This window comes from Physella acuta, unplaced genomic scaffold (assembly GCF_028476545.2).
Source record: "Physella acuta isolate Inbredline_101_S28 unplaced genomic scaffold, ASM2847654v3 ptg000733l, whole genome shotgun sequence".
NCBI lineage: Eukaryota > Metazoa > Mollusca > Gastropoda > Physidae > Physella > Physella acuta.
In genome coordinates this window covers 160,267-187,851 of record NW_026732251.1, presented here as the reverse complement: position 1 = coordinate 187,851, position 27,585 = coordinate 160,267, and the positions used below count along the sequence as shown (strand labels likewise).

The 27,585-nt window shown below is 40.8% G+C and overlaps 1 protein-coding gene across 4 annotated transcripts in view; it reads right to left on the bottom strand.

Annotated features, from left to right (window-relative positions):
* Positions 1-27,585, bottom strand: part of LOC131950075 (uncharacterized) — a 178,245-nt gene that overhangs the window by 60,897 nt on the left and 89,763 nt on the right. The window contains exons 1-2 of one of the 4 annotated variants that reach the window (XM_059312114.1): positions 24,749-24,899; positions 5,163-5,257 (exon numbers count right to left, since the gene is read on the bottom strand). In XM_059312114.1, coding sequence (XP_059168097.1) covers positions 5,163-5,257; positions 24,749-24,782 — 129 coding nt within the window. In that variant the 5' untranslated portion in view covers positions 24,783-24,899. Of the gene's footprint in view, positions 1-5,162; positions 5,258-12,620; positions 12,909-18,719; positions 18,790-24,748; positions 24,900-27,585 lie in introns of those variants that run through there. The other 3 variants (XM_059312115.1, XM_059312113.1, XM_059312111.1) reach the window with 3 other exon arrangements.

The window sequence follows — 27,585 nt, the reverse complement described above, 5'->3', positions numbered from 1 at the left end:
ACCCTAGTCTTCGTTGTACAATTGCCGTTACGTACTGTGGGCATGACCTCGTTTAATAATGTCAAGGTCATCTTGCAACATCGTTTCCCCTCGGAACAGCAGACCCATTGTGTTTTTTTATTTGTTTACACAAAGCCGTTAGATAAGTTTTACAATGGGGGTGGGGAGGAGTAGTGTTTACACTACAGGGTCATTACAACACAGGAAAGGTCAACTGGCCCTCTAACAGACCTGGTTACCTGAGACAGGTGAACAGAACTCCAGCCATTAACTTCTACAGGTGGGTGATACGATACTGTTTCTACCTTATAGTTAGTTGTACGACACGAGCCGAGCCACACATGTATCGTGTCTGTAGTAATACGCGGTCTAAACCAGAGCCACACAGAGCCACACGATCTAAACCAGAGCCACACAGAGCCACACGATCTTAACCAGAGCCACACGGTCTAAACCTGAGCCACACGATCTAAACCAGAGCCACACGGTCTAAACCAGAGCCACACGATCTAAACCAGAGCCACACGATCTAAACCAGAGCCACACGATCTAAACCAGAGCCACACAGAGCCACACGATCTAGACCAGAGCCACACAGAGCCACACGATCTAAACCAGAGCCACACGATCTAAACCAGAGCCACACGATCTACACCAGAGCCACACGATCTAAACCAGAGCCACACGATCTACACCAGAGCCATAACGAGCCACACGATCTAAATCAGGGCCACACAGAGCCACACGATCTTAACCAGAGGCACACGATCTAAACCTGAGCCACACGATCTAAACCAGAGCCACACGATCTACACCAGAGCCACACAGAGCCACACGATCTAAACCAGAGCCACACGATCTAAACCTGAGCCACACGATCTAAACCAGAGCCACACGATCTAAACCAGAGCCATACAGAGCCACACGATCTAAACCAGAGCCACACGATCTTAACCAGAGCCACACGGTCTAAACCAGAGCCACACGATCTAAACCAGAGCCATACAGAGCCACACGATCTAAACCAGAGCCACACGATCTTAACCAGAGCCACACGGTCTAAACCAGAGCCACACGATCTAAACCAGAGCCACACGATCTAGACCAGAGCCATACAGAGCCACAAGATCTAAATCAGAGCCACACGATCTAAACCAGAGCCACACGATCTAAACCAGAGCCACACGATCTAAACCAGAGCCACACGATCTAAACCAGAGCCACACGATCTAAACCAGAGCCACACGATCTAAACCAGAGCCACACGATCTAAACCAGAGCCACACGATCTAAACCAGAGCCACACGATCTAAACCAGAGCCACACGATCTAAACCAGAGCCACACGATCTAAACCAGAGCCACACGATCTTAACCAGAGCCACACGATCTAAACCAGAGCCACACAGAGCCACACGATCTAGACCAGAGCCACACAGAGCCACAAGATCTAAATCAGAGCCACACGATCTAAACCAGAGCCACACGATCTACACCAGAGCCACACGATCTTAACCAGAGCCACACGGTCTAAACCAGAGCCACACGATCTAGACCAGAGCCACACAGAGCCACAAGATCTAAATCAGAGCCACACGATCTAAACCAGAGCCACACGATCTAAACCAGAGCCACACGATCTAGACCAGAGACACACGATCTAAACCAGAGCCACACGATCTTAACCAGAGCCACACGGTCTAAACCAGAGCCACACGATCTAAACCAGAGCCACACGATCTAGACCAGAGCCACACAGAGCCACAAGATCTAAACCAGAGCCACACGATCTTAACCAGACCCACACGGTCTAAACCAGAGCCACACGATCTAAACCAGAGCCACACGAACTAAACCAGAGCCACACGATCTAAACCAGAGCCACACGAACTAAACCAGAGCCACACGATCTAAACCAGAGCCACACGATCTAAACCAGAGCCACACGATCTAGACCAGAGCCACACAGAGCCACAAGATCTAAACCAGAGCCACACGATCTTAACCAGAGCCACACGGTCTAAACCAGAGCCACACGATCTAAACCAGAGCCACACGAACTAAACCAGAGCCACACGATCTAAACCAGAGCCACACGAACTAAACCAGAGCCACACGATCTAAACCAGAGCCACACGATCTAAACCAGAGCCACACGAACTAAACCAGAGCCACACAGAGCCACACGATCTAGACCAGAGCCACACAGAGCCACACGATCTAAACCAGAGCCATACAGAGCCACACGATCTACACCAGAGCCACACGATCTAAACTAGAGCCACACGATCTAAACCAGAGCCACACAGTCTAAACCAGAGCCACACGATCTAAACCAGGGCCACACAGAGCCACACAGTCTAAACCAGAGCCACACGATCTAAACCAGAGCCACACAGAGCCACACGATCTAAACCAGAGCCACACGACCTAAACTAGAGTCACAGGGTCTAAACCAGAGCCACACAGAGCCACACAATCTAAACCAGAGCCACACAGAGCCACACGGTCTAAACCAGAGCACACACGTGTACAAAGCACCTTGTTCTACCAACATACAAAAACAAACACATCGTGACCTCTTCCATTGTACAACATACTACCTACACATATAGGTAAACAAAACACCTTGTACCAAATACAGGTGTATATAGTACAACGCTGTTAGAACATACAGGTAAACCAAACACCTAGTACCAAATACGGGTGTATATAGTACAACGATGTAGGGACATACAGGTAAAACACAGCACCGTATGCTACCCACATACAGGTAAAACACAACAACTTATGCTACCCACATACAGGTACATCTATCACCTTGAAGGCCAGTGGACCTCCAGACCATCCCCCCTCGTTAGCAGTTCTGTTTTCACCTCTCCCCTCCGTCGTTAACGGTCCTATTCTCACCTGAGTACCGAGCTCTATTTATACCGTGAGGGCGAACCCCCCAGGTAGATCGACACGTTCAGCCACCGGAACTTATCGCGCCAATTTCCACACCTCACAGGTAACACGATAGCCCACGATGACCGTTCAAATCAGTGGCCGGCTCTAGCACAAACACTGCTACGTTCTGAACCATGGTTCCGTAACATTATCCTACTCTAACAGTTGCTGGGAGCGTGTTATTTCGGTAGTTTTGGGCGAGACGTAATCCTGTAAGACCACTCATGTGATTGGTCCTTTGAGAGTCTACTGAGCATTGTCAAAACAAGAAAGCTGAGATGGTTTGGGCATGCCATACGAGCCAACGGCCTGTTCAAAACAATAATGCAGGGCACGGTGCCAGTAGGGAGAAGAAGTAGCAGGCAAAGACTTCATTGGATGGATGACATGAGATAGGGCTGCCTGTTGTAGAACTACTCAGAGCGGCAGAGGACAGAGACTGGTGGCGGAAAATTATGAGAAAATCAACTGTGGGGCCCAACACGACCCCAGCAAGGGATAATGGGTGACGATAGCATCCTATAATCAAATCTCTAGTGTTTCAGGTATTGACATTTCAGCCAATAAGTTTAATCCTAACCCTATCGGTTATGTAGTTATGTGGATGCGACAATCAATACCTTAATGTTTGTAAAGTTACGCTTAAAGTTATGTTATCCATTTTGTGTCGGCCTAATATATGTTGCTATGGTGCCCATTGCCGTAGTTCTTGGTTTACTAGTATCGATACTTCAGCAAATAAGTTTAATCCTAACCACATAAAATATGTGGATGCGATAATTAATACTTTAAGTTTGTACAGTTATGATTAAAATTTTGCTATCCATCTTGTCCAGTGGCACTAGTCTGTCGAGTGACCAGGACGAAGTATGGCAATGGTGCCCCTAGTTCCTGGTGCCCAAATCTTGCCTTGGGTCTTTGTGTCACCCTAACATAGGTTGCAATGGTGCCCAAACCTTGAGTCTTAATGTCGCCCTAACATGGCTTACAATGGTGCCCATTGCAGTAGTTCTTGCTTCGCTAGAACCAGCTCTTGGTGCCATAGTTTAAATGATCTTCTAGATATCAGCATATTATTTCTAAGTGTCATCTTGTTTTAGCTGTTGTTTGTATCGGTCTTTAACCCACTCATACTCGAGGCTTCCTAAAAGAAGTTACCAAAGCCATGTTTTTCAAACTCTATATCTAAAAGGTCCCGCGTTTGTATTTTAAAAAATTCAAGCAGTGATATTTTGTTGATAAAACAACTGAATAAAGAACAAGGCTTAAAACGAGACTCGTGTGTTGTAGTTGGCACGTGCTTGCCGAGGGTTAAAATAGTACATTTAGCTAAGTCATGTCAGACTGGGAATCAAGACCTGGTTTTAACGAGGAGCTGTCGAGGGGAGAAAGCTCCCGCAAGTGTAACATATCAAGCACCGGACTATCACTTGTTTGTACCGCCGCAAAGTCTACATGTCCGACATGGACATAGATACTGGACATCAGTCTCTCTAGATGAATGGACCCCCCACCTCCGCTACGGTGTTTTTTTTTTGAGAACTGCTTGGACATCCATCAGTGTACATGAATGGACCCCCCAACCACGACTTCAGCGCAGACCGCGAGCGTAACACGAGGGCCGTATAGAGCACGACGGGACGTTAACAAGATTCTGATGTTACTCTCTGAAGTTACTAGCGTGGAATGTTACTGTATCAGCCGCAGCACTCAGTGGTATTAGAGCGGAATTCAATTTATAACCAAGAATAAAAAATTCTTGATTTGAGTTTTTAAACAACATACACGGAGGCCTTTTTTTTCCTCTGAAGAATGTTGTAATGACGTTAATAGCGAGACACGGGATCAGGGGGATAACTTTTTTTAAAAACTTGATCTATGCTACAAAGGTTTCGTGGAGATTCAGGTTGTTATGGGGTGTGTTGGAATAAAAAAAAAAAATAACGTAGTTATAATGTGAGGCAATGGGGCACAATGAGAAAACTTCCCTCGTGGGATAAAATGAACTGATTGCCGAGGAAACAGACGAGGGTAGATGAGTCAGTAGGTGAAAGTTATAAATGTGGGGCTAGAATGATGCATTGATGGGGAATTTATAGGTGATAACTCAAGATACGCGTACGTGTGATGGAAGAAAGGACGAGCAGACACAGACATATATAAGACATGTGTGATCAGCAGACACACTGACACAAGACACGTGTGTCTCATTACCGTGATTATGTCCCCTTCTTTGAAGGCCAGACTCCCAGGGTCGTAGACGTTGGCGTAATCCTTGACCGCTCGTCCGTACACCGCACAGCTGGCTTCTGCAAACACAACAACACATCGGTCAGTCGGACTGAAGTTTTCATCAAATTATAGTTTCACGACATACACATTTTGTAACACAAATACTTCCTATAGTATTAGCAGTGAAAAAAAAATTGTAAAAATTATTGTGCGAACAATAGGGCTGGTAAGTAGGTCACCAACCAGTTCCATTGCGCATGCAGGTTTTATTGAGCCGTAGAACTGGATGGTGACCTACTTACCAACCCTATTACAGCAAATTTTGTAAAAATGCTTCAAAGAATAGGGTCTCCATCTAATAAGTTTTATATCTACTTAAAAAACTCAGAAGTTACTACTACAAGAAGAGGTTTACGGTTCACTGGTTTCTGTGGCTTCACGACTGAATGAAATGTTACCCTAAGTACTAAGAATATTTAAAGTGTCAATCAGATAGTGTTACCTAAGTAAAAAAAAATACTACCCCATTAAACGGTACCCATATAAAAAGGTCGACCTAATAAAAGTCTGAAGCCAACAAAATTGTTACGCCTGTAAAATGTTACTGTTGCTCCCTCCATAAAATTGTGAGCATCAAACTGGAGGCTTTAACGACAACCATACGGTTAACTCGGGGTGAGTCGTACCGACCCTAACTGACTCCGATAAGGAAGCCGTTGGACAGCAGACGAGTCTTCTGGATCGTTTTCCACAAGACCCCAACGTTGGCGCCGAGAAATGTCGTCTGCAGACCGCCTGTCGGACACGCCCCCCTCGTGCCCAGATAAAGTGGACATTATTGCGTTTTTTATTGAGCCCTAGGAATCTCTAAGTAAACCATTAATACAATGTATCATAAAAAACATTAGGAGGATGGGGGTTGAAAATAGAAGAGTTTTTACACATACGTTTATGAGACAAGCCATTTTGTACACGCGGCAAAAAAATACGCATGTAAGGGGGGGGGGGGGGTGGAGGAGGGGAGAGACCAATAACACAAATTGGCCCCGAAGTGAAGAGAAATATATGAAAAGAAGCACTTGTAGTTCATCAAAGGGCGTTCACTCTGCACACGAATGTATGCAGATTACAGCACTCGTCTTCACTCGCAGGCTCGTCGAGTGTCGGCACACGAACAGGATAGGAAATCTAATGCTAATTGTCTGGATGGTGATACAGATCGATTGAGTAAATCGGTGTTGATTACCGAGTACATAACTTCTAAAGAGATGTAAATATAGCAAAGGCGGGGCGAAAATTTAGTTTAAAATAGAAAGAATTAGATAGATATAACCCCAATGAATCTGTTAAAGATTATTTTAGATTTTTGTTAAAATAATATTAAAACCTGATAAAGAGAATATGAGGGCTGTATTCACAATACACATTGCGGTTATTACTTCCCTTTCCATGGCTATTTGTATTGTTTTTTTACAAGGTGTGACAGGTTTCAATAGTATTGTGACTGTATTGTGAATTTCAAAGATGGATAGGTGGTTGAGTATTGTGTGATAATAGTTGCTTGGTTTTTTCCGGAAGGTGGAAGTAGTTCACGAAAGAGTGTGGGGGTGCAAGTGGGGATCCTACAAAAATAAATAAATAATAATAAAAATCGGCAAATTGTTGTTGCAGTAATGATAGTAACTTAAAACAAGTGAAGTTTTTTCTTTCTTCAAGCCGCCTTCACATAGCCGCACGGAAGCTTCACACAGTTGAATGTTTATTAGGCTAAAGTGGATGGATATGGGCGTAGTAATAAAGAGATAAACAAGCTACGTCAGAAAAAAAAAATAACGGCTTTAAAAATACCTGTTTGTTTATGCATAATACTTATCGGGATAATTACCTTGATAAACGGCAGAGCTAAACACGGGGCAGAAGGTACAGGTAAAGACATAACATTAAACTGTTGTGTACGGTGAACGATGGGTGGGATGTAAAAAAAAAAACCGGTAGGGGGGTTACAAAATATTTGGCAATAGCACTCGATGTCGCAGAGTCGGTCACAACAACAGGGAGCTTAAAACACGGCGAGGGGTCTAGAACACAAAGTGGGGATTTGTTGCAAGCTGGAGTATGTTGCGTATAGTGATTGGGGGGAATGGTGTAAGGTTGGATTTGTAGCGTTCACGGTTGTTGTACTGTGGCATGTGTTCTATACTTTGAATATGGAATTTGTTGTTTAATGCGAATATGCGGTTTGTTGCATGATTTGGAAGCGAGATTTGCTATAAAGATTTAATTGAAGATTTTTTTGATAATGTGAATATGTAATTAGTTAAACATGTAAAATATAAAAATAAATAAAAATAGTTGCCTTGTTCGCCTTGTCACGTGATACACTATACGACGACCAGAGGGCCATGCCAGTGCCATCTCTAGTATGAAACTTGATACGGTAACTGTAACGGTTCTTAAGACCAGATCACGTGACTTGTAAGTACAACACACAACACGCATGCATGTGTTGGCAGTGTAGAAAACCCTCAGTGATAGAAGAGATAAGAAGATGCTCAGCCCTCGCCCCACGGCTCGTGTAGTGAAGCTAGCGCTGCCCCTCGTGTTGTCTCTATCCCACTCCTTCACCCAACAGATAACAAAAAGCAACTAATAAACGCTTTATGATGGCTGAAGATGTAATAGCTTTTGTTTCTCGTGGTTATCAAACTACGAGTACACGATAGAGGGCGCTAGGTAGAAACTTTGTGTGAGTGCACCGAAGGGAAAGATAAGGGATTGTGGGTAGGGTGTCGATAGTCAGCAGGGAGTGACATCGAGTGTGCGGAGGGTTGTTTTGGGAGTAGGAAGGAGTGGGGTTGGTCAGGTACGAAGAAATAAGCTAAAAAACATCTTTATAAACAACTAAACAGTAACTTTGGTAACTTGCTGAGCAAGGCTTTATATTTTATCTTAGAGCAAGGCTTTATATTTTATCTTAAAGCAAGGCTTTATATTTTATCTTAAAGCAAGGCTTTATATTTTATCTTAGTTACTTATCTCCACAGGCAGGCCCATCTCGCTAAAAGATGGCATTATATTTTCATTTTTCATCTTGTAGCTAATGTCAAAAACTGGTTTAATCATAAGCTAAGTCTACTACTATTTCTAGTTAAGATATCTCACATGACAGATGAAGTAGAGTTAATCTGTTCAATATTTTAAAAATTGTAGTTGTTTCGTGCTAGTACTTTAAAAAAAAAAGAAACTTTTATTAGGGGTCCCAATCACGGGGCCCATGTCTAAACACTTGACACAGCCGTATAATGAAGTAGTTTGCCGTCTTTGTTCTCGCTTGCACGAACCATGAAGGTGTTGGCAGGCAAATCACCAATCAAAATTCACGAATCAACCCACGTGACCATCACGTTTAGCTGACATAATTAATTAACGAGCGACGGGACCAACTGCCTCTACGTGTAGTTTACCGCCACTAATCATAAATCCCGAACCTGCAGGTAGAAGAGCCCGCGGGTTCAAACACCATCAGCCCGTACAGGTGTGGCTTATGACGGCATCATAGTTTTCACCTGAAGAGAGACAGGCTCCATACGGGCGCCTGGACACAATAACGGTTTTATGACGTCCCCACACGGCTCACATTAGTGCAATAAAACACGAGGGTGATAACGGTAACGGTGAAAGGAGGATGTGGGGGGGGGGGGGGGTGATGAGGGTGTCGGGGAGGGGGGTGAGCAGAGGTGTGTGTCGGGGGCAGACGATGGCCTACATAAAGTAACGGGTAGAGACAGTTTTCGAAAAAAAAAAAAGAAAAAAAAAGGCGGATTTTTATCCAGGTATTTGAATTCCACGTTATGCACACGTATGAAAACTGAGTAGATCTAGTAGGGTTCGGGAAAAGAAGTTTGAATTTAGGGGAAGAGGGGTCAGAGAGGAGGGGGTCTGTGTGGAGGGGTCGGGGTGGAGGAAGAGGAGTCGGGTAGAGAATGTGTGTGATAAAATAGTTGTAAGCACTCACACAGAATACTCACTCAAATACAGAGGTAAAGAGAAAAAGAGAAAAAGAGAAAGATATAGAGAGGAAGAGAGAGAGAGACAGGGGAGGAGAGAGAATGAGAGTGCTGATAGTTTAAATTATTATTAGTAGGATGTTCTGACAAATTATCGTCGAAGTCGACACCAAAAACTACAAGTATCAAAGAACCGACTGAAATGCAACAAAATTGACTCCAGCGAATCTACTACACGATATCACCTATGTTTGGCAGCAGTTTTAAAACTATATAAAAAAAAGATCGTTTTTAGAACTATTAACTCAATGCATATTAACTCAGCTGTGTCGACGGAACCGAATTTACAGCAAACTTAGTTTACATAATAGCATCAGTGATAGCAACAGTTTAAAATAAACCGGGAGTGATCTCCCCTAAACTTTCTCGAATATTCTTATATAAAACAACAGGGGATGGGAACTCGGGCTATAGACATGATTTTTAAACCATTTTAAATACTTAAAGTTTTAAAAATAGAATAAAATCTCGTAAACAAAAAAATTGCACACCAAGTGAACGCCAAATAAAAAAAGTGCATAATAGTGCGCAATATTATTAATACTTTAAAAATTTACATTAGTTTTTTGAGAAATCGGAAGTAGCGTAAATTAGTACTTCCGGTCAACGGAAATTACTCAAAATTTAACAGAAGGTAGAGAATTAGATCTTTTACTTACATGTGAAATTTCATTTATCTATCTGAAATAGTACTCAAGTTATAGGCTTATGAAAAATTCAATGTAAAAAAAATACCACTTCCGGTTATTGAAAATCGCTCAAAAGTTGATACGGATCTACGATTTTGATAAAATACTCATATATGAAATTTCATCAACCTAGCTGTAACGGTACTCAAGTTATCGTGTTTACACACGGACAGACAGACACACAGACACACAGACATACGGACAGGATTGCAAAGCCCAGTTTTTCAGAATGGATTACGCATAAAACCTCTCAATTTTGATAAATCTGGATTGATAATTTTTGCCCGATTAAAATAAGTCCTCTATACTTCGGATGTGATGAAGGACTGAGGTGTAATACGGTGAAAATTGTTAAAATTTCAAGTGATTTTTGTGCACGATTACAATACTTTCTCTATACTTCGTATATACGAGAAAGTAAATACAACGTAATTTAAAATACCCACAAACATACCCCCCTCCCCCACCCACCGCAGACACACATTTGCTTGAATTTTCTCAGCATTTAAAGCGTTAACTGGATAGTCGCAAAATGCAAACAGATAAGCCGATAAGAAATAATACACGCACTTCATGCATCCAATTAGTGGAGCGAAAGGGTTAAAAAAATAAAATAATTTGTTTTAGATCGTCGAGTGACGATATCACTAACTCGTTAACAAGAGTTTATGTCTTGAGAGAACACAGCATGTCTTATGTACCGAGCGTATAGTTGCATCACATCGTATGATGAATACAGGTTAACTAAGACATCACGCGGCATTAGGTAATTAGCTTACACGAGGCTAATTTATTAATGAAACAAATGAACAAAACTGAAGGTGAGCTAAAAATAGACTATTTGATGAGTAATTTTTTAACTTGGTACTCACCCTCGACAAATGATGAGCTCCGGTAAACGCGAGCCAGAAAAGAGAACTGACGAAAAAATGTTTCACGAGTTAGTGCAACTCAGTGTTATCCTAGACCGAGACTACGAGCGAGTACTCACTGGGGAAACAGGTAGGTGTACAAACCAGGCACTCACGTACATCAGGTACGAGTGGCGGAAAAACTTAAGGTGTGGAGGGGGGTGTAGGGAGGTGGTACTGTTCAAACGTCTTAAGTTACTTTTTAAAGTTAGAATAACGGCGGTTGGTGCTAACATAGTCTAGAGAGCATGCGCATGTAAGTGCTGATGAACTCGCGTCTAAGCCGTGTAGTCTAACCGTGTAAGCCGTGTATCTGCTCGCGTGTAAGCCGTGTAGTCTAACCGTGTAGTCTAACCGTGTAAGCCGTGTCCGTGCTCGTGTTTAAGCCGTGTAGTCTAATCGAGTGAGCAGTTCTCCTATTCGCGTGTCCTACAGAGATTCCGATAACATCTTAAAAAAAAAAAACAGAACTGGAATTTGAAAACCCAGTGTATTATACAAAGAAAACTATCCAGATAGAGGATGTAACTCAGTCCTAGATTCAAGCAAACGGTATTTGTTTCTAATAGAAGAAGAAGCAAACCCTTGTTTGCTTTTCCCCTTCTTCTAATAGAAGAAGGGGAAAAGCAAACAAGGGTGCAGAAGAGAAAGAGAGGGAGAGAGAGAGGGAGGGAGAGAGAGGGAGAGAGAGAGAGAAAGGGAGAGAGAGAGGGAGAGAGAGAAAGAGAGAGAAAGAGAGAGACAGAGGGAGACAGAGAGAGAGGGAGAAAATCAAACTGGTGTAGTGATAATGGCAGGTGTCAAATGTGTGATGTCAAATAACATTTTCAAGCGAAAAATATGCGTGTTGTTATATTCACAATAACCTTAGAAAAAGACACCAACCCACATGTTATGTTTAAACACTAATTTAAACAGTTATTGATTCTGTATATTTACTCACTAAATGAGTACAGAACGACGAACGTTTAAAATCATTCACAATCCACATCACGTGACATTCAACACACGTGTCACGCGACAGCTAAAAATAACCAACTTTAATCCACCTCCACCCTGCTCTTACAACACGACTACGGTTGCGTAAGCGAATCATCGATAATTGATCAAGTAAATCTGATCAGATGTTTCTCACACACTCCCCCCACTTGAGACGAAAACATCAGGCGTTCAATATTTAATCCGGGAACCACGTGACGAGCCGTGAAGCGCGTGCCAAAATTTAAAACAATACTCCCTACGCTGCCCACAAAGCCTGGTGGATCCAGCGTAGATAGATTATATTTTAAAAAAACGCAACCTTGAAATATTGATCGAGAATAAGGAGCCGTGAGGTGCCAAGCGTTTTATCGTCTGCTGTGGCCGACAAAACTGCTGCCCGTTTATTCGATGGCTGAAAACTTCTGCATCTAGCTCATAAAAAATTCATTTCATCTCGAACTTTCATAAAATATTTTTTTGGCTATTTAAAAAAGGTTAAGGTGAGTTTCAATAATAAGGTTTACATAAAACAAAAAAAATGTATCAGATAAAATTTTGCAGTATTATTTTATATCATTTTTTTGTATAATCATTCTGACGAAGAAATGAGGTCAAAACATCGTTTTCGACGTGGGTTTATTTTTGTTGAGGTTTTCGTGACATCTTGATTTTCAAATGCAATTTTAACCTTTCGCAATGTTTACGCTTTGACGTGTATCAACACAATGTAAATGTAATATAAACAACAAAAAATGGAAGTTTTTAACCTAATCATGCCTTAACACTTCTCACCCTCCGTCGTGGTGTTCTCCCCAGCACCCAGGGCCCCCATCTGACCTCCACATCCCACGCAGGCTTGTCCACCCAGGCACTGAGGCAAACACAGCCTCATCCTGACCGAGGGTGTGAGGGGGGTGTTGACCGCCCAATTGCAGAGTTCCTCGTTGACAGCGTTTAATAATTCATGGTGCCCCAGTTAATTAGATGGTGGGCCCAGTTAATTAGCACGTTATGAATCATTCCTGAATGTTTTTTCTCCCCCATCTGCGTGTATTTCCTCCACGTTTTAAAAATTTTCAAATTTTCAAACAATCCAACACTGTTTTAAACTAAATATTGCAGTACCAAAGAAGAAAATCTCAACACCTTCCAAATACTCCAAAAATAAATAAAAAATGTTCTCAAAATAATGGGGGAGAATTTAGGGGCGTCTTGACTGAAAGTTGGTAACGCGAAGAGGAATGCCTAGAGAATATAAACACAACTTGATTACGTTTAATGATAAAAGCACGAAGTTCCACTGACTTGAACTGAAGATTTAGAACAACACAACACACGCATACATCAACAAAGATGAAAGTAGAACCATCAGAACAATCACAAAAACTACTGCAGCATCGTCTACGTCAGCATTCAGTGAAATCCACACTCCGAAGAAATAAAGAAGAAATAAAAACTATATTTTTTTAAAGCCCTGCTGCGAAATCCTCATTTATCCTGGAAAAATTTCACTCCCTCATTTCGAAAGCGACACAGGCGAGTGTGAGAGAAATATCTGCCCAGGTAAACTTTGGTGAACCCTCAGGCTACACGTGCGCTGGGACTCACTGACCGAGTGTAAACAAACACATTTCTCAACCAATTAAAAAACACTTCAGCACTTGAAAAAAAGAAAACACAATACTTGAATCGCTATATTAAAAAAAAAAATAACTCCTTTGCTCGCGTCTTCTCCTTAGAGGAAAAAAAACCGACCGCTAGTCGAGTGAACACAACGAAACGAGTGCCAAAAGAAAAAAAGAATCCAGGACGAGCTTAGTGCCAAAAGATGTGCTGCTATTATGTCGTTAAAGCCGAGTCTCTCGTTTCTGGCTTTGTTTTCCGGGTCTGCTGCGATCGAGTAACGGGGCAGTTAGTTCTGTGAATAGGTTTTAAAATTAAGATTTTATTTCCTGGCATTGAAATTGATTTATTTTTTATTAGACCCGGTGTGGTCTGCCAGATGACTCCATAACAGTACACGAGAGATGTGAGGGTGAGCACGAGCGTCCGTTAAAACAGAAAAAAAAACACACCGGGGTCCGTTTTAACTCCGGGGGTGGGGTGATATTTACGTGGAAAGATGTTTTGTTTACGATAACAGAAGCGCGGTCCTAGAAGTGGTTTCAAGATACCACAGGCGCGTGGGCTATTTATAACTTAAAAGAATGGTTTCTGGCTGACCTTGGAACTGGAAGGTTCGGCACAGCAGGGGGCGGGGGAAGTTTGTGACAGCTAGGAAAGAGAGATCCAGAGCATAATCTCGCGAATTTATATATCTATATACATACATACGTACATACATACGTACATACATACGTACATACATACGTACATACATACGTACATACATACGTACATACATACGTACATACATACATACATACATACATACATACATACATACATACATACATACATACATACATACATACATACATACATACATACATACATACATACATACATACATACATACATACATACATACATACATACATACATACATACATACATACATACATACATACATACATACATACATACATACATACATACATACATACATACATACATACATACATACATACATATATATACACACTAGCTTGTGGCGTTGTACTATGCCCGGTTAGAGATCTATGCGTCCTTTATTATGAATTTATTTTAAAGAAAATGATGCACTGCTTACATGGACAACTACTTAAATGTTCGTGTGAGATTTACATTTTGTTACAACTTATTCTCTCAAGCTCAGACGAGGTCCACGTGCCTCTACCGCTGAAGGAATGACTGACTGACCCACTAGCAAGCGGGTTATACTATAGATATAGCCTAGTTGCCAGACACGCGAGAAACATCCCAACACGAGACCACGGTCGAGAGAAGAAAAGAAGAAAGCAAACGTCAACAAGTTCTCAAGTTAAGAAAGCTGAGTTAACTCTTGTTTTGTAATCTTATGACAGGAGCGAGAAAACAACAACAAAGACGGTACACCTGAGAAAACAACAACTAACTGTTGACCGACTTTGTTATGAAACAGGTGTAAAAAAAAACCCACCCCGCCAACTCCATTGTTCCATATTTCTAAGAAAACTTGTAATTCCCGTAAATGTTGACGCAAAAGGAAGTCCCCCGCATCGCAGGTGTCTGCAGTTAAAACATTTAATCTGATTATTTTTCTTTTTTAAATTTCGCAATCACGTCGTACAGAAGAACAGATGGACGTTATCCAAAACTTAATCGAATTGACCTTTGATATTTTAAGTAAAAGGAAAAAAAGTTGAGGTGGTGGTTCGAAGTTGATCAGTCCGTTTAGAAGACGTGATTGACATGTTGTCTACACATCCGGATCAATCAGTGTTTGCTGCCGCTGTTGCGGTACGCCATACCAGGTGGACTGTTGCGGTAATGTTGCGTAACAACAGCACCCGATCACAAAAGGTTGTGCGTGATGTATGTACAGTTAGGCAAAATACTTTTGCTTAAAAGTCCAGCTGTGCCAGTAATGTTGCCTAAAAATCCAGCTGGGCCAGTAATGTTGCCTAAAAGTTCAGCTAGGTAAGAAATGCCGCCGATAAGTACAGCTAGGTCCAGTACTTTTAGTACTGCTGCCTACAAATACAAGAATCCCCAGTACTAATTTCTACAAATACAGACAGGTATGATATTTCCTACGCGTATAGACAGGACTACTACTGCCTACAAGTATAGACAAGGGTAGTATTGCCTTATAGTATAGACAGGACTACTGTTGCTTACAAGTAGTACTGTTGCCTACAAGTAGTACTGTTGCTTACAAGTAGTACTGTTGCCTACAAGTAGTACTGTTTCCTACAAGTAGAACTGTTGCTTACAAGTAGTACTGTTGCCTACAAGTAGTACTGTTTCCTACAAGTAGTACTGTTTCCTACAAGTAGTACTGTTGCTTACAAGTAGTACTGTTGCCTACAAGTAGTACTGTTTCTTACAAGTAGTACTGTTGCCTACAAGTAGTACTGTTTCCTACAAGTAGTACTGTTTCCTACAAGTAGTACTGTTGCCTACAAGTAGTACTGTTTCTACAAGTAGTACTGTTGCCTAAAAATAGTACTGTTGCCTACAAGTAGTACTGTTTCCTACAAGTAGAACTGTTTTCTACAAGTAGTACTGTTTCTTACAAGATGTACTGTTGCCTACAAGTAGTACTGTTGCCTACAAGTAGTACTGTTGCCTACAAGTAGTACTGTTTCCTACAAGTAATACTGTTGCCTACAATTAGTACTGTTGCCTACAAGTGGTATTGTTGCCTACAAGTAGTACTGTTGATACAAGTAGTACTCTTGCCTACAAGTATTACTGTTGCCTACAAGTATTACTGTTGTCTACAAGTATTACTGTTGCCTACAAGTATAACTGTTGCCTACAAGTAGTACTGTTGCCTACAAGTAGTACTGTTGCCTACAAGTACTACTATTGCCTATAATTCAAATGACTCAAGTACACGACTGTCTGGCTAGTAAAACAAAACGTCTGATTCTGATCTGTTTGACTGGCCGAGACTGACCAGCAATTAGCCACCGGCAAGGAAACAAACACTCAGGTGGAGCAGGGGGCGATGCCAGCTTGGCGCCCGCCGCTCATCCCACCCGAGCACCGCCCGAGGGCTCCTGCTAGCGCCGAGACACAGGCAGAGATAATGCTTGGCTAAATTTGCCCGGAGAAGAACAATAAGCCGACGTCAGGATGTCCAGATGAGCCAAATACCAACTGGCGGAGAGATTAGCTGGACACACAGGTTAAGGAATGTTTGACCCGGTCAGAAATGGAATTTACAAGATTCAGCTGCAAAATTTGACCACTTGTAAACAGGATTGAGGTACTCACCGATAAGCTGTATTTGAAACTCTGTTTTGATCACAGCGCTCACTACTAAAAAAAACCAACCTGTTCTCTTTAACTAAGGATAAAATTTATCCTTAACGACGATTTAAAAAAAAAATCTATGAACAAGTGGGTACGGCTTATTTTATTTTGAACATCGAACAAAAATGGAAAAACAGATTTCGTTTTAAATGGTGATAAAAAATTCAAAATGGACAACATTTTTTTTAACGTAAAAAAAGAAGACTTAGGTATTTCATTTCGGTTGTAGTCATCCAAAACTCAACCAACCGCCTCCCCCGAAGCCCCAAAAGACATCTTGTATACAGATCTATCTGGCCATGTGGTAGAAACCGTGCAAGTCAACTCCGAGAGCTCCCCTCAGCAGGCAGCGATTACACGATACGGCCTCGGTAGATGAGGCGATCCTATTTGGAAAGGCCTCACTTTATCACCAGCCAGCAAATTTACACATATTTTAGATGTCTTCGGGAAACATGACCATGACGGCTACTGTTGGGGGGGGGGGGGGGGGGTGCGGGTCCAGTATAAATTGAATGATGGCGTTTTATGAAAGGAGGGGAGGTGGAGGGATCCAAGGTTAATCTGAATTATGGCATCTAGTGAGGGGGGGGGGGGGGGGGGGTCCAAGCATAATCTGAATTATGGCGGTTCAAGCAGGTAAGAATATCTATGAAATACGATAACTGTAAAAAAGAAAACAGCAACTGTAAATTAAACAAAAATTAACGACGGGTTCAAAACAGGGAGATGCATGCTAGACTAGAGCTACGCCCACCACACAAACAAAACAAACAAACGAAAGGAGTTTTAGCACATTTGTGTTCAGAACTCGGTGACCTTGAACTTTTTACAAGGTTACCGCCCCAGAGAGCTCTGCACGTGTCACGGGGCTGACAGAGAAAAAAATCTTTTTCATGTTTTACGTTTTAAATGCTAGGCAAACTTTGATCACGAGACACTGAAAATGTCACACATAGACAGGGTGAGTTATATCACGTACGTGACAGTGTTGTTTGCAAATACGAGCTACAAAACATCCAGATGTTGTTCAGCCAAGATGTGTTCTTTGAACAGTATACCGCAACATCACTAAAACTGAAGGTGTTTTTTTTACCCGTAAAAAGAACGCTAATGCAATTCTTAACTAAATGCCAAATCCGTATTACGCTCCTATAATCGATACTTAGATAAAATACAATCCAATAATCGATACCAACATTAATTATGATTCGATAATCACAATCATAAATAGAAGAATCGATAACATTACACAGCATTCATAATTATATTTCTTATTTCCAATATGGTCTAGGTAACATTTTTCACCAATGCAAAAAAATCGATACAACATTGAGTAAAACCATAATCTAAACATTTAAATCTAAAAAACACAAACACAAAAAAACCTGATTGTAATACAGTACAAGTAACCCAACAATATAAATGGTGCGGTTTTAACCCAACATTCCACGGTGAATAAACCGATGAAATATTGGCTAAAAATATTCGTCAGTAACCAACCTTCCAATTAAACGAATTCAACCAACAATACACAATCACATCGCACTCTCTACACGATGGTACCAGAAAAATAAAACTCAACACTCGCCACATCCACATATGCATGAAATTGAGTACAGGCTAGTAGATTATCTCCCCTAGATAAAAAAAAAATCACCCACAACACAAACCGAGCTGCATCACGAGTGTCCGCGACAACAGGGCGTGAGTGAATAGGGCTGAGCGTATATATCCAACTACTCCCTCACACTTGAAAGGATAATTCACGAGACAGTAAACCGAAATTACTTCCCCTTTCTTCTTCCCTTCAATCTATTCTGAGCGCGGTATCGAGGGTTTTTATTTCAACCTACTTCAAACGAGGGGAGGAATCGTGATCTACCTAATAGATATAATTTAAAACCTTTACTTTCCGCACAAGCTTATCAAACGCAGTCTACTTACAATGAAACAGAGGTCGGTCTTAATCCGGCTGTATAATTACAAGTAACATTCAAACAGAGTTGTCTACCCCTGTATCTCTATACACGGGGTAAAGGTAGACTGGGCGGGTCTAACCTTTTAACTGAAGGGACTCAAACTATAAACAAACCGGCCTGGCTCACGCCAGTGTCTTTAAAACCTCGGCGGCAAGCGTCAGCTTATTTTTTTTAAAATAACTTCACAACGTTGAAATGGGAGATAACCTCACTTGAACTGTAAACAGTGAAGAAGGGGAGTGAATATCAAAATATTTAACGTAACAGTTCCAGTTATCCAAGGACAAGTTATAGGATTATATTTGTTGCCACAAGGGGCGACGATAGTTTTTAACAACAGCAGCGTCGTACCTACACACTTTGTTATTACACGCCACCAACATCACCACCACTACACACTTTGATATTACACCCCCCTCTACCACCAAAACTACACACTTTGTTATTGCACGCCACCAATATCACTACACACTTTGTCATTACACCTCCCTCTACCACCAACACTACACACTTTGTCATTACACCCCCGCCCCCTCACCCTCTACCACCACCACTACACACTCTGTTATTACACGCAACCAACATCACCACCACTACACACTTTGTCATCACACCCCCTCTACCACCACTACTACACACTACTACACACTTTGTCATTACAACCCCTCTACCACCACCATCACCCCCACGGAATCTTAATTTCTATTGTTGCATTATAACTAGGAGCAGGTTTGAAAAAGGCTAAGTGTGGTAATATGACCTAGTATAAATCGTACATGGGAAGGAAAATGGTGTCGGTGGTGGTGGAAAGGGGGTAGATTAAAATTTCTAGGAATTCCTAAACTGTTGACATAAACTTGCACCCTACTTGAGACTTTGGTAGCACATGAGGTCTTGTGATACAGGATGTGCTGTACATAGACAGAATAAATTGTCCTTGAACAAAATGGAACCCTTTTTTCTATCGTGAGAAACCCGTTAGTAATTGCCGGCCAATACGTCTCATCTCCGAAAATTAAAAAAAATATTTTAAAATAAAACAAAAAACAACAAGAAAACAATACAGATGGAAAAAAAATAACAATACGGAAAAAAACAAGTTATAAGGCAAGTTGACAGTTTATAACGGAAAGCGCCAAAACCATAATGCATTTTCTTTGTTCGATGGAAGGTCGCCCTCATTAAAACATCACATACACTGTAGGGTGGCGAACGCCATCACAGAATGTCAGTGTTGGGGCGCTTGTAGAAAAAAAACATTTAACTTTTTAAATAAAGAAATAGTGAAATTATATCTGCTATACAGAAATAGTGTAAGCTGGAGCATTCGGCAACATAAAAACTAAATAGTAAATAGAATCCATAAAAACTAATTTCCTATAAAATATCTAGTGCAATATTAATATCTGACAAAACCTCGTTTACACTAATATGAGAGAAGAAAAAAGAGGATAATATATTAGTTGGATCTCACTATCACTAGAATAATGTTAATACCAGAACAATACATGAAATTGCCCAATATGGGAGTTATAACAAGAAAGGAACTATGACAATATATTTTCTTCAGCAGTACTTAAATATGGCATGTAACACAGAAGTAATAAAAAAAAAGTAATTATTATAATACAGGAAATAAATTATACATTTCCAAAACCGGATCAATTAAATTGACGGAGAGGTAAAATACGAACATCACGTTACGGAAGATGGAACGTTCACTAGTTGTGGTTAACTATTGATCATTGATTCTACTCACTTGTTTGAATTTATTCCCTCAAAGTCTCCTCGGTTAAGGATTTCATCGTAGACTCGCTCAAGAAATGGCGCTATTTTTGTGGCAACGGAAGAGAGATCTAAGAGGCCGTGAGCATAATTTATACACCGCGCAAACGTTTACTTGTGCTGATAAAGCATGTGTACGCGTCAATACCGAGGTGGGCGTTCCGCTTGAATGGACACTGACGTCAAGCGTGTCTGACAGAAAGCGGAAACTTGGCCTTCCGTGACCATGTAAATTAAATGCCATCAAAACAATGCAATGTTAAAGCAACGGCGCCGGCCATGAAACCGGAAGTCCTCCCACCAAAGACGCAACACAATGGTTTTAACCCTCTACTTTTGGCTCGTTCATATTCCGATCACATTCTGTAGGCGAGCGAGGAGGATGGGGCAACTAGGGTATGGAAATCAAAAGGGAAAAAATTAGAATTTTAGATTCAAGACACTTTTTTTATGTCACGAGTTTAAAGTAGCGATAAAATCACTCGCGAGGTTACGAGGAGAAAAAAATGTAGTGCCAAGCTACGAGCCGGGGGTACGGGGCGAATAATTTTTCGAGTCCCAAAGCAGCTTATGTAACACTGCATCTTATGCTTACCACGTTTTTAAGCAATCTGAGACTGAGACGATCTGAATCTGTTACAAAGGAATTTGAGGTTTCCATACCCCCAAACTTAAATGTGGGGTTTTTAATTAATTTAATGAACATTTTGAAAAATACATGAGGTATAAATTAAGATTTGCACTTAAATATAGGAGGACGTGTTTAAATTGCGACGTTATTGATGGTTGTTTTTCTTTGAACATTGAATAACGTACTGATATGAAAAATGCAAAACTACATGATCATCGGTAGGACGTTCAAGTTACAGAGTCGTAATGGATTTTTTTCTTATTTGGTTTAGCTTGAGCACGAGTAAAGGGTTAGAAAAAACAACTTCGATACCGCCCATTCGGCGTCTATACATTAAAAAAAACAAAAACAACCGTGTTAAAAAACAAATCTACTATTGTATGGTAAAAAACAAGTTAGCTGGGGTTTGAGCTGGATTAGGTGTAGTTGAATGAATTCTGTAGGAAGATGTTCTAGCAATGCATTTAACTCGGACTGTTGCGTTGTAAGCTTGATGAATAAATTTAATGCCTTACTAAGCCGCTTTAAGCTCTAAACACTAGAATGTAGTGTTGTGTTCCATTTAAGTTTTTAAAAAGTCAAATAATGTCTTATTTCGAACCCCCCCCCCCCCCCCATCTTCTATTGAGAGGAAATACATTGTGTAAGGAGCCATACAATTTATTTCCTTATTCTTAAAATCAGAACATAAAAAATACAGCTCCTTTATTTTCTATCTAGAATAGAATGTAAGCCATGTTAAAATTTGTTTATCTTTTTATATGTAAAAAAAAAACATAAAAAATAATTACAATAAAGTTTTACAAACACACAAAAAAAAATATTCCTGATTTCATAACCGGCTACACATTTTAATCTAGCAGCTTCACAATTTATTTTTTTTTTTAATTTTATTACAAATCGTTCTAAAGAAACAGAAGAAAAAAAAAACATGCTAAAAATGATGTCATGGAAATTAGCATGCTCGTTGAATTTTTGATCTGGCACCGAGGGCGCCTTTTCTCCTGTTGCCGAGATGGAGTTAAAACAATGCCAACTCGTATTACAAATACGTGGCCGGTGGCGCGAGGGGTAACGTCATACCCTGGGCTTTCTGTCGACCCCGATCAATAACCCCCCCCCCCCTGGTATTCGACCCACTTCCGACATGCAATAAACCGATCACACTAATCCTCGCAAAGACCCCCCTCCCCCACCCCTCCCTGTTCGAGTTACACCCCATTTTAATGAAACTGCATAATTTTTGGGCTTCGACTTGCAAGTGACAAATATAATGATGGGGAAAAAAAACATCTGGAGATAATTTATTTGAAAGAAACGGAAATTTTTCGAATTAAACTCGATAACGATAATGCCTGATTCTTATACAAAACGCCGGCATGGTGAATACATTAGAGGCAAGAAATGATTTGTATATCCGTAACGCCGGTAGGATTAGAATCAGGGCATCGGTTAGTACTGACCTCAAATATCCCCCCCCCCTCTCATGACAAATAAAAAAAGTACCGAAATTAATAAGGAGGTCATACATAAATGTCATCACGCTTTTTTTGACGATTTTTACCTCCCCCTCCCCTGTCACACATCGTCACAAAACCCCTCCCCCCATTAAAATGACGTCACACGTAAGCCTAGAAACCCCATCAAAATATTTAAAAAAATATTCTTTCTAAAATATTGACTGAGGTCGGTGAAAATCGAGTATATTAATCAAATTCTATTACAATTTATTGAAACAGTTTCTTTCTAAAACGCAAAATAACGACTAAAATTTAGTTTCTAACTTAACTTGTTGGAATTTAAAAGTGTGACGTCACACTATCTGAACATGACACCACCCCCACTTCATCACACATCGTCTCCCCCTCTCTCTCCCCCCCCCCCCCCTTTCCCCGTTAGGAACGTGGCGTCATTTATGGACGACCCTCAAACGCAATGTATTTCCGCGAATCAGTCTTCCTGAAGACGTGATCCTCCATTACACCTAACACCTTCGTTCTCTTTGCCGAGGTAACAAGCAAAGTACCGAAAAAATATATATTAGTATTACAATATTGTAAACGTGCGTCCTGAACTAGTATCGTCCATGTCTGTCCACGTGATCTACGATCTATCAATCATCGAACCTCACGTGTTGGTTAACATTATCACCCCCGCCACGAGTGACGTATTGAACCCTCCACACATGGAGAGTTAGAATTATGGAATTCCCGAGCGATCTCCCTTTTGTATATCCCGCCATTGTCGCTCCACTGGACGTTCCTTAGCAACGGAAACTGCGCATTACGGCGTACAAAGCGAGCAAATATAAACGGCTTATCGCAACGCGAAAACGCTAAAATGAAGACTTTTTTTTTTCAGTGTGCATCGTCGCCCGAGGATCTTCGAAGGAGACAAAAGAATGATAAGCTCTCGTGGGGCTTATGTTTGATAAAAATTGAACCGCCGCGGTAATGTGGGTTTAACTCGGGGATAACCGAGCTTTGAACGACGCTTGTCTCAACGTTTTATTACTTAGGTTTACGACATCGGTTCGTGAACTGTAGTGTTGTGTACCCTAGATATGAGGAACCTGGGAAGGGTCTTGATTGTGTCATTAAAGAAATGTGTGTTAACTTTGTTACGTAATCAGAACTGTTAACGATTTGGGTTTTTTTTAAAGGCGAGATTAAAATGATAGACAAAAGTTTAATGACTTAGTAACCACAATTAATTATGTTTAAATTAATACAGTAATTTACAGTACAGTAACACCAATACGTTTATTTAACAAGGATGAACATGAACTAGCGTTGATACAAAAACCGTGCATGTAGCGGAGGTCGTTAGTCCAGTGAGTTGAGTGATTGGGACGCTAGAAACTATTGCACAAGTGAGTGATTTGAAGAATGCAACAAGGCTCCCTAACGCAAACAGCTGGGCGCCCTAAACAGCTCGGGGGAGTCTGAACACCCCCGAAACACCCACCCCAGAGGTCTCATAATATACTCTTATATGAACATTTTCGTTCACTACCTAAAAATAGTGTTTTAGGATTTTTAAAAAATGCAAATTTAAAATATACATGTATCGGTACGTTTCTATTTGTGTCTTATTAATGCATATACAATGAAGGTGAATTTAAATGTAAGAATATCTGCTAGAACTTTCAAGGTTAAATATCCATATTAAAATTTGAACTGTAAACATACACAAAGTAATCGCATTCCACGAGTCAAGACATGGAGTTAAATCCCGAGTATGGTGTTGGGGGTGAAAAAAAACAACCCACGAAACTTTCTTTTAGATACAAATTTCTATCAACATTACATTTTCACACCACCCTCCGCGTAACATCGAATCCACTTTTTGTACTGAAAGAATGTTCATGTTTATACTAGACCGCGCATTACTACAAACACGGAAAAATCAAACACAAAATCAAAAAGAAATTTTCCCCGCAGTTAATAGGGTTATTAAAAGAAGAAAAAAAAGATAAAAAATGTAAGGGTAAAAAAAAAATGTGTTTGCTTGGGATGTTAACTGATAATGAAAGTACGAGCCCACGGACACATACCTGGGGTTGCTAGGTATCTTACCTGGAGAGCTGGAACGCCTCACTAGGCACAACATGGAGATGTTAAGCTTCAAGTTATCCTGTATTATCCACAAGTCAGTAATCCATCATGTATCCAGAAATGAGTAATCCACAAAAGCGAAAGTGTAGGGCACTATCCAAGTTTAGAACACTCGTCACGAAAGTTTGAGCCCTCGATTCACACTCGATCTTTAAGCTCATCACACGCTTCTACTATAACTTTTAAGTAGTGAAGCCGAAGAGGACACAAGATAAAAAAGGGACTTTATAGAATGATGTCAACCATCAAAATAAAACAACAGCATCTAAAAACAAGCCAACAAATTAGACCATAATTTCGCAAGAGGGAAACCAATACTAACAAAAAAACATCGTTTCCATTTCGGCACAACAACAATTAATAAATAATATCATGAAAAAGGTACTACGAAATTTTAGTTTTGGTGTGTTAACTAAAAAAAGAAATTAAAACTAACGAATTAAAGCATAACACAAATGGAAAATAAACGTGGGTAGATTGTGTCCACATAATAAAATTCCAGAAAATTCGACACGGTGTTGCATCTGCTTTATTATTTTTTTTACACTCCCAAACGAGTGGACTAGCAACACAACAATGGTAGTACATAGAACTTAACCCAGACTAGGCGAGACACAGGTCACAAAGAAAATTCACCTCGCCCTTCAACAGGTTTATTACTACTCAACACACGAGAGGGGGGGGGGGGGGTTGTTGCAGCCCGGGATGGCAGGGTTGAAGCCGAGGATGATTGGGGCTGGAGATGACTTAGCAGACGTTCGGGTTTTTTAAAACACTTCCATGTGTACAGAAAAAAGTGAAGATTGGAAGGGGGCGGGGGCGGAAAAAAGGGGGGTGGGGTGCGGGATATTACAGATTTTACAGTTTAATTAACTTAATAGTAAAATAACGTCCCGGTTGCAGTAAATGCTTACAATTAGCGTTAAAAATAGGAATTCTATAAAGCACAACGATATTTCGCCACAATGTCAACACAATAGTAACAACGGATAATAACCTCACAGCTCTAATTCTAATGGTTTTTTTTTGGCCGTAATTTGGGTAATTTGACGAATAATCTAACACGAAACACAATCAGCTTATCGGGCAGATACACAACTAATGCTAGGTTTAATTTTACCTACGTAGGTGTTAAATAAACGCACGTAAAACACTACTTGCAGTTTTAACTAATAGAAAACAACGTGTAGGTCTAATTAGATATTGCGAAACAAAAGCAAGGTAAACTTGCTGAAAATCCCACTGAAAGAAAAAAAAACACTGAAAATCCCACTGAAAGAAAAATAACTGAAAAATCCCACCGAAAAATCCCAGTGAAAAATCAAACACTAAGAAACAGTTTCGGTTGTTTGAACACAAGCGTCGTCTGCCAAATTCACTGGCGTAACTAGCACGCTGACATTTCCCGCCAATGTCCCTAAAAATAGAAGTTTAGTCAAGGGAATTTGACGAGAGAAACATGTAGGTTTCTTCATAACTCGCCTTAACATGAGCCGAGCACTGGCTGCAGACAACGAGCAAACACGAGGGCGCTATGCAAATTTTCGTTTCTTTACAGGTACAGCGCAAAGTTCAAAGGTCACTAACAGACTAGATCTGGGGGCCGTTCTAATCCGCGTTGACGCTTTTAGCTTTTCACTTTAATTTTTTTTCCGTGTTACAATTTTCTGATCCCCCTTCTCCCCCTCCCCCATTTTATCAAAGCCTAAAACCGAGTTTGTGTGTGTGTGTGTGTGTGTGTGTGTGTGGAGGTAGAGGGGTGTTTGGGATAGATATAGCATATGTTGTTCTGTGTTTTAAGCTAATCTATACTTGGCTATTACCAATTAATACGACAATGTAACCGTAATCATATATTAACTACACTTATAATTTAATAGCAACAATGGTTTCTTTCAGGCATCTGTCTAAGGTGTGTGTGTGGGGGGGGGGGGGTCGGACGAAATTTTTAAAAAAATATACATTATAGAGGAATATATAGGCTACGTAAACTGGGTGTTTTAAGTGTCCCCACCGGAGAATAATGTCTGAAAGAAACCTGATCGCTACATCCAAATCACCACAACGACCGGATGGCACCTCATAACGGAAAAGTGATATAATTTACTTTGTCACTTCAGTCCAGACGGATTTAAACCCGCGGACGTTCAAGGGCCGACTCAAACACTCCCACCATTAGTAAACTGGTCACGGTGAATTTAATAACCGTCTGGAATAAATTTTAGCAGACGACGCGAGGGCCTTGAAACCCCGGGGAGACGGGACCACTTGACATCAACTTCAACAGCCACCACCACACGTTGTCACGGGCGCTCGACGCCTCGTGGCAAGTCAGAGGGTATATATTTACTATATGTATGAGTGTATGTGTATGTTTGTAGTGTTTCTTCCAGACTTTTTTCTCTGGGGGGGGGGGGGGGGCGGACACTGGTAAAAGTATGTTTTCTATATAAAATTCAATTTCGTTCGGGGGGGGGGGGGGGGGGCTTGCTCCCCCCGAAGAGTGGCCTGGAAGAAAATCTGTATGTATGTGCGTGTACGTGTAGGTATAGGCACATGTCATGCGATCACATTATTCAAAGTCTCGCGTCCTTTAATAATACTAGTTGACCTATGGTATCGAATTTAGTTATCTTGGTCGATGTATTATTTAGTGTAAGACGTACGTCACGAGTAAGTTACAATCTAAACAATGACGAAAAATATCGAAATACTGACACTCAATCTCCCTCCCCTATTGTTAATTTAGTTAACAAATTTTGTAACAAAAAATTAACCCTATTTCACAAGGGGACAGA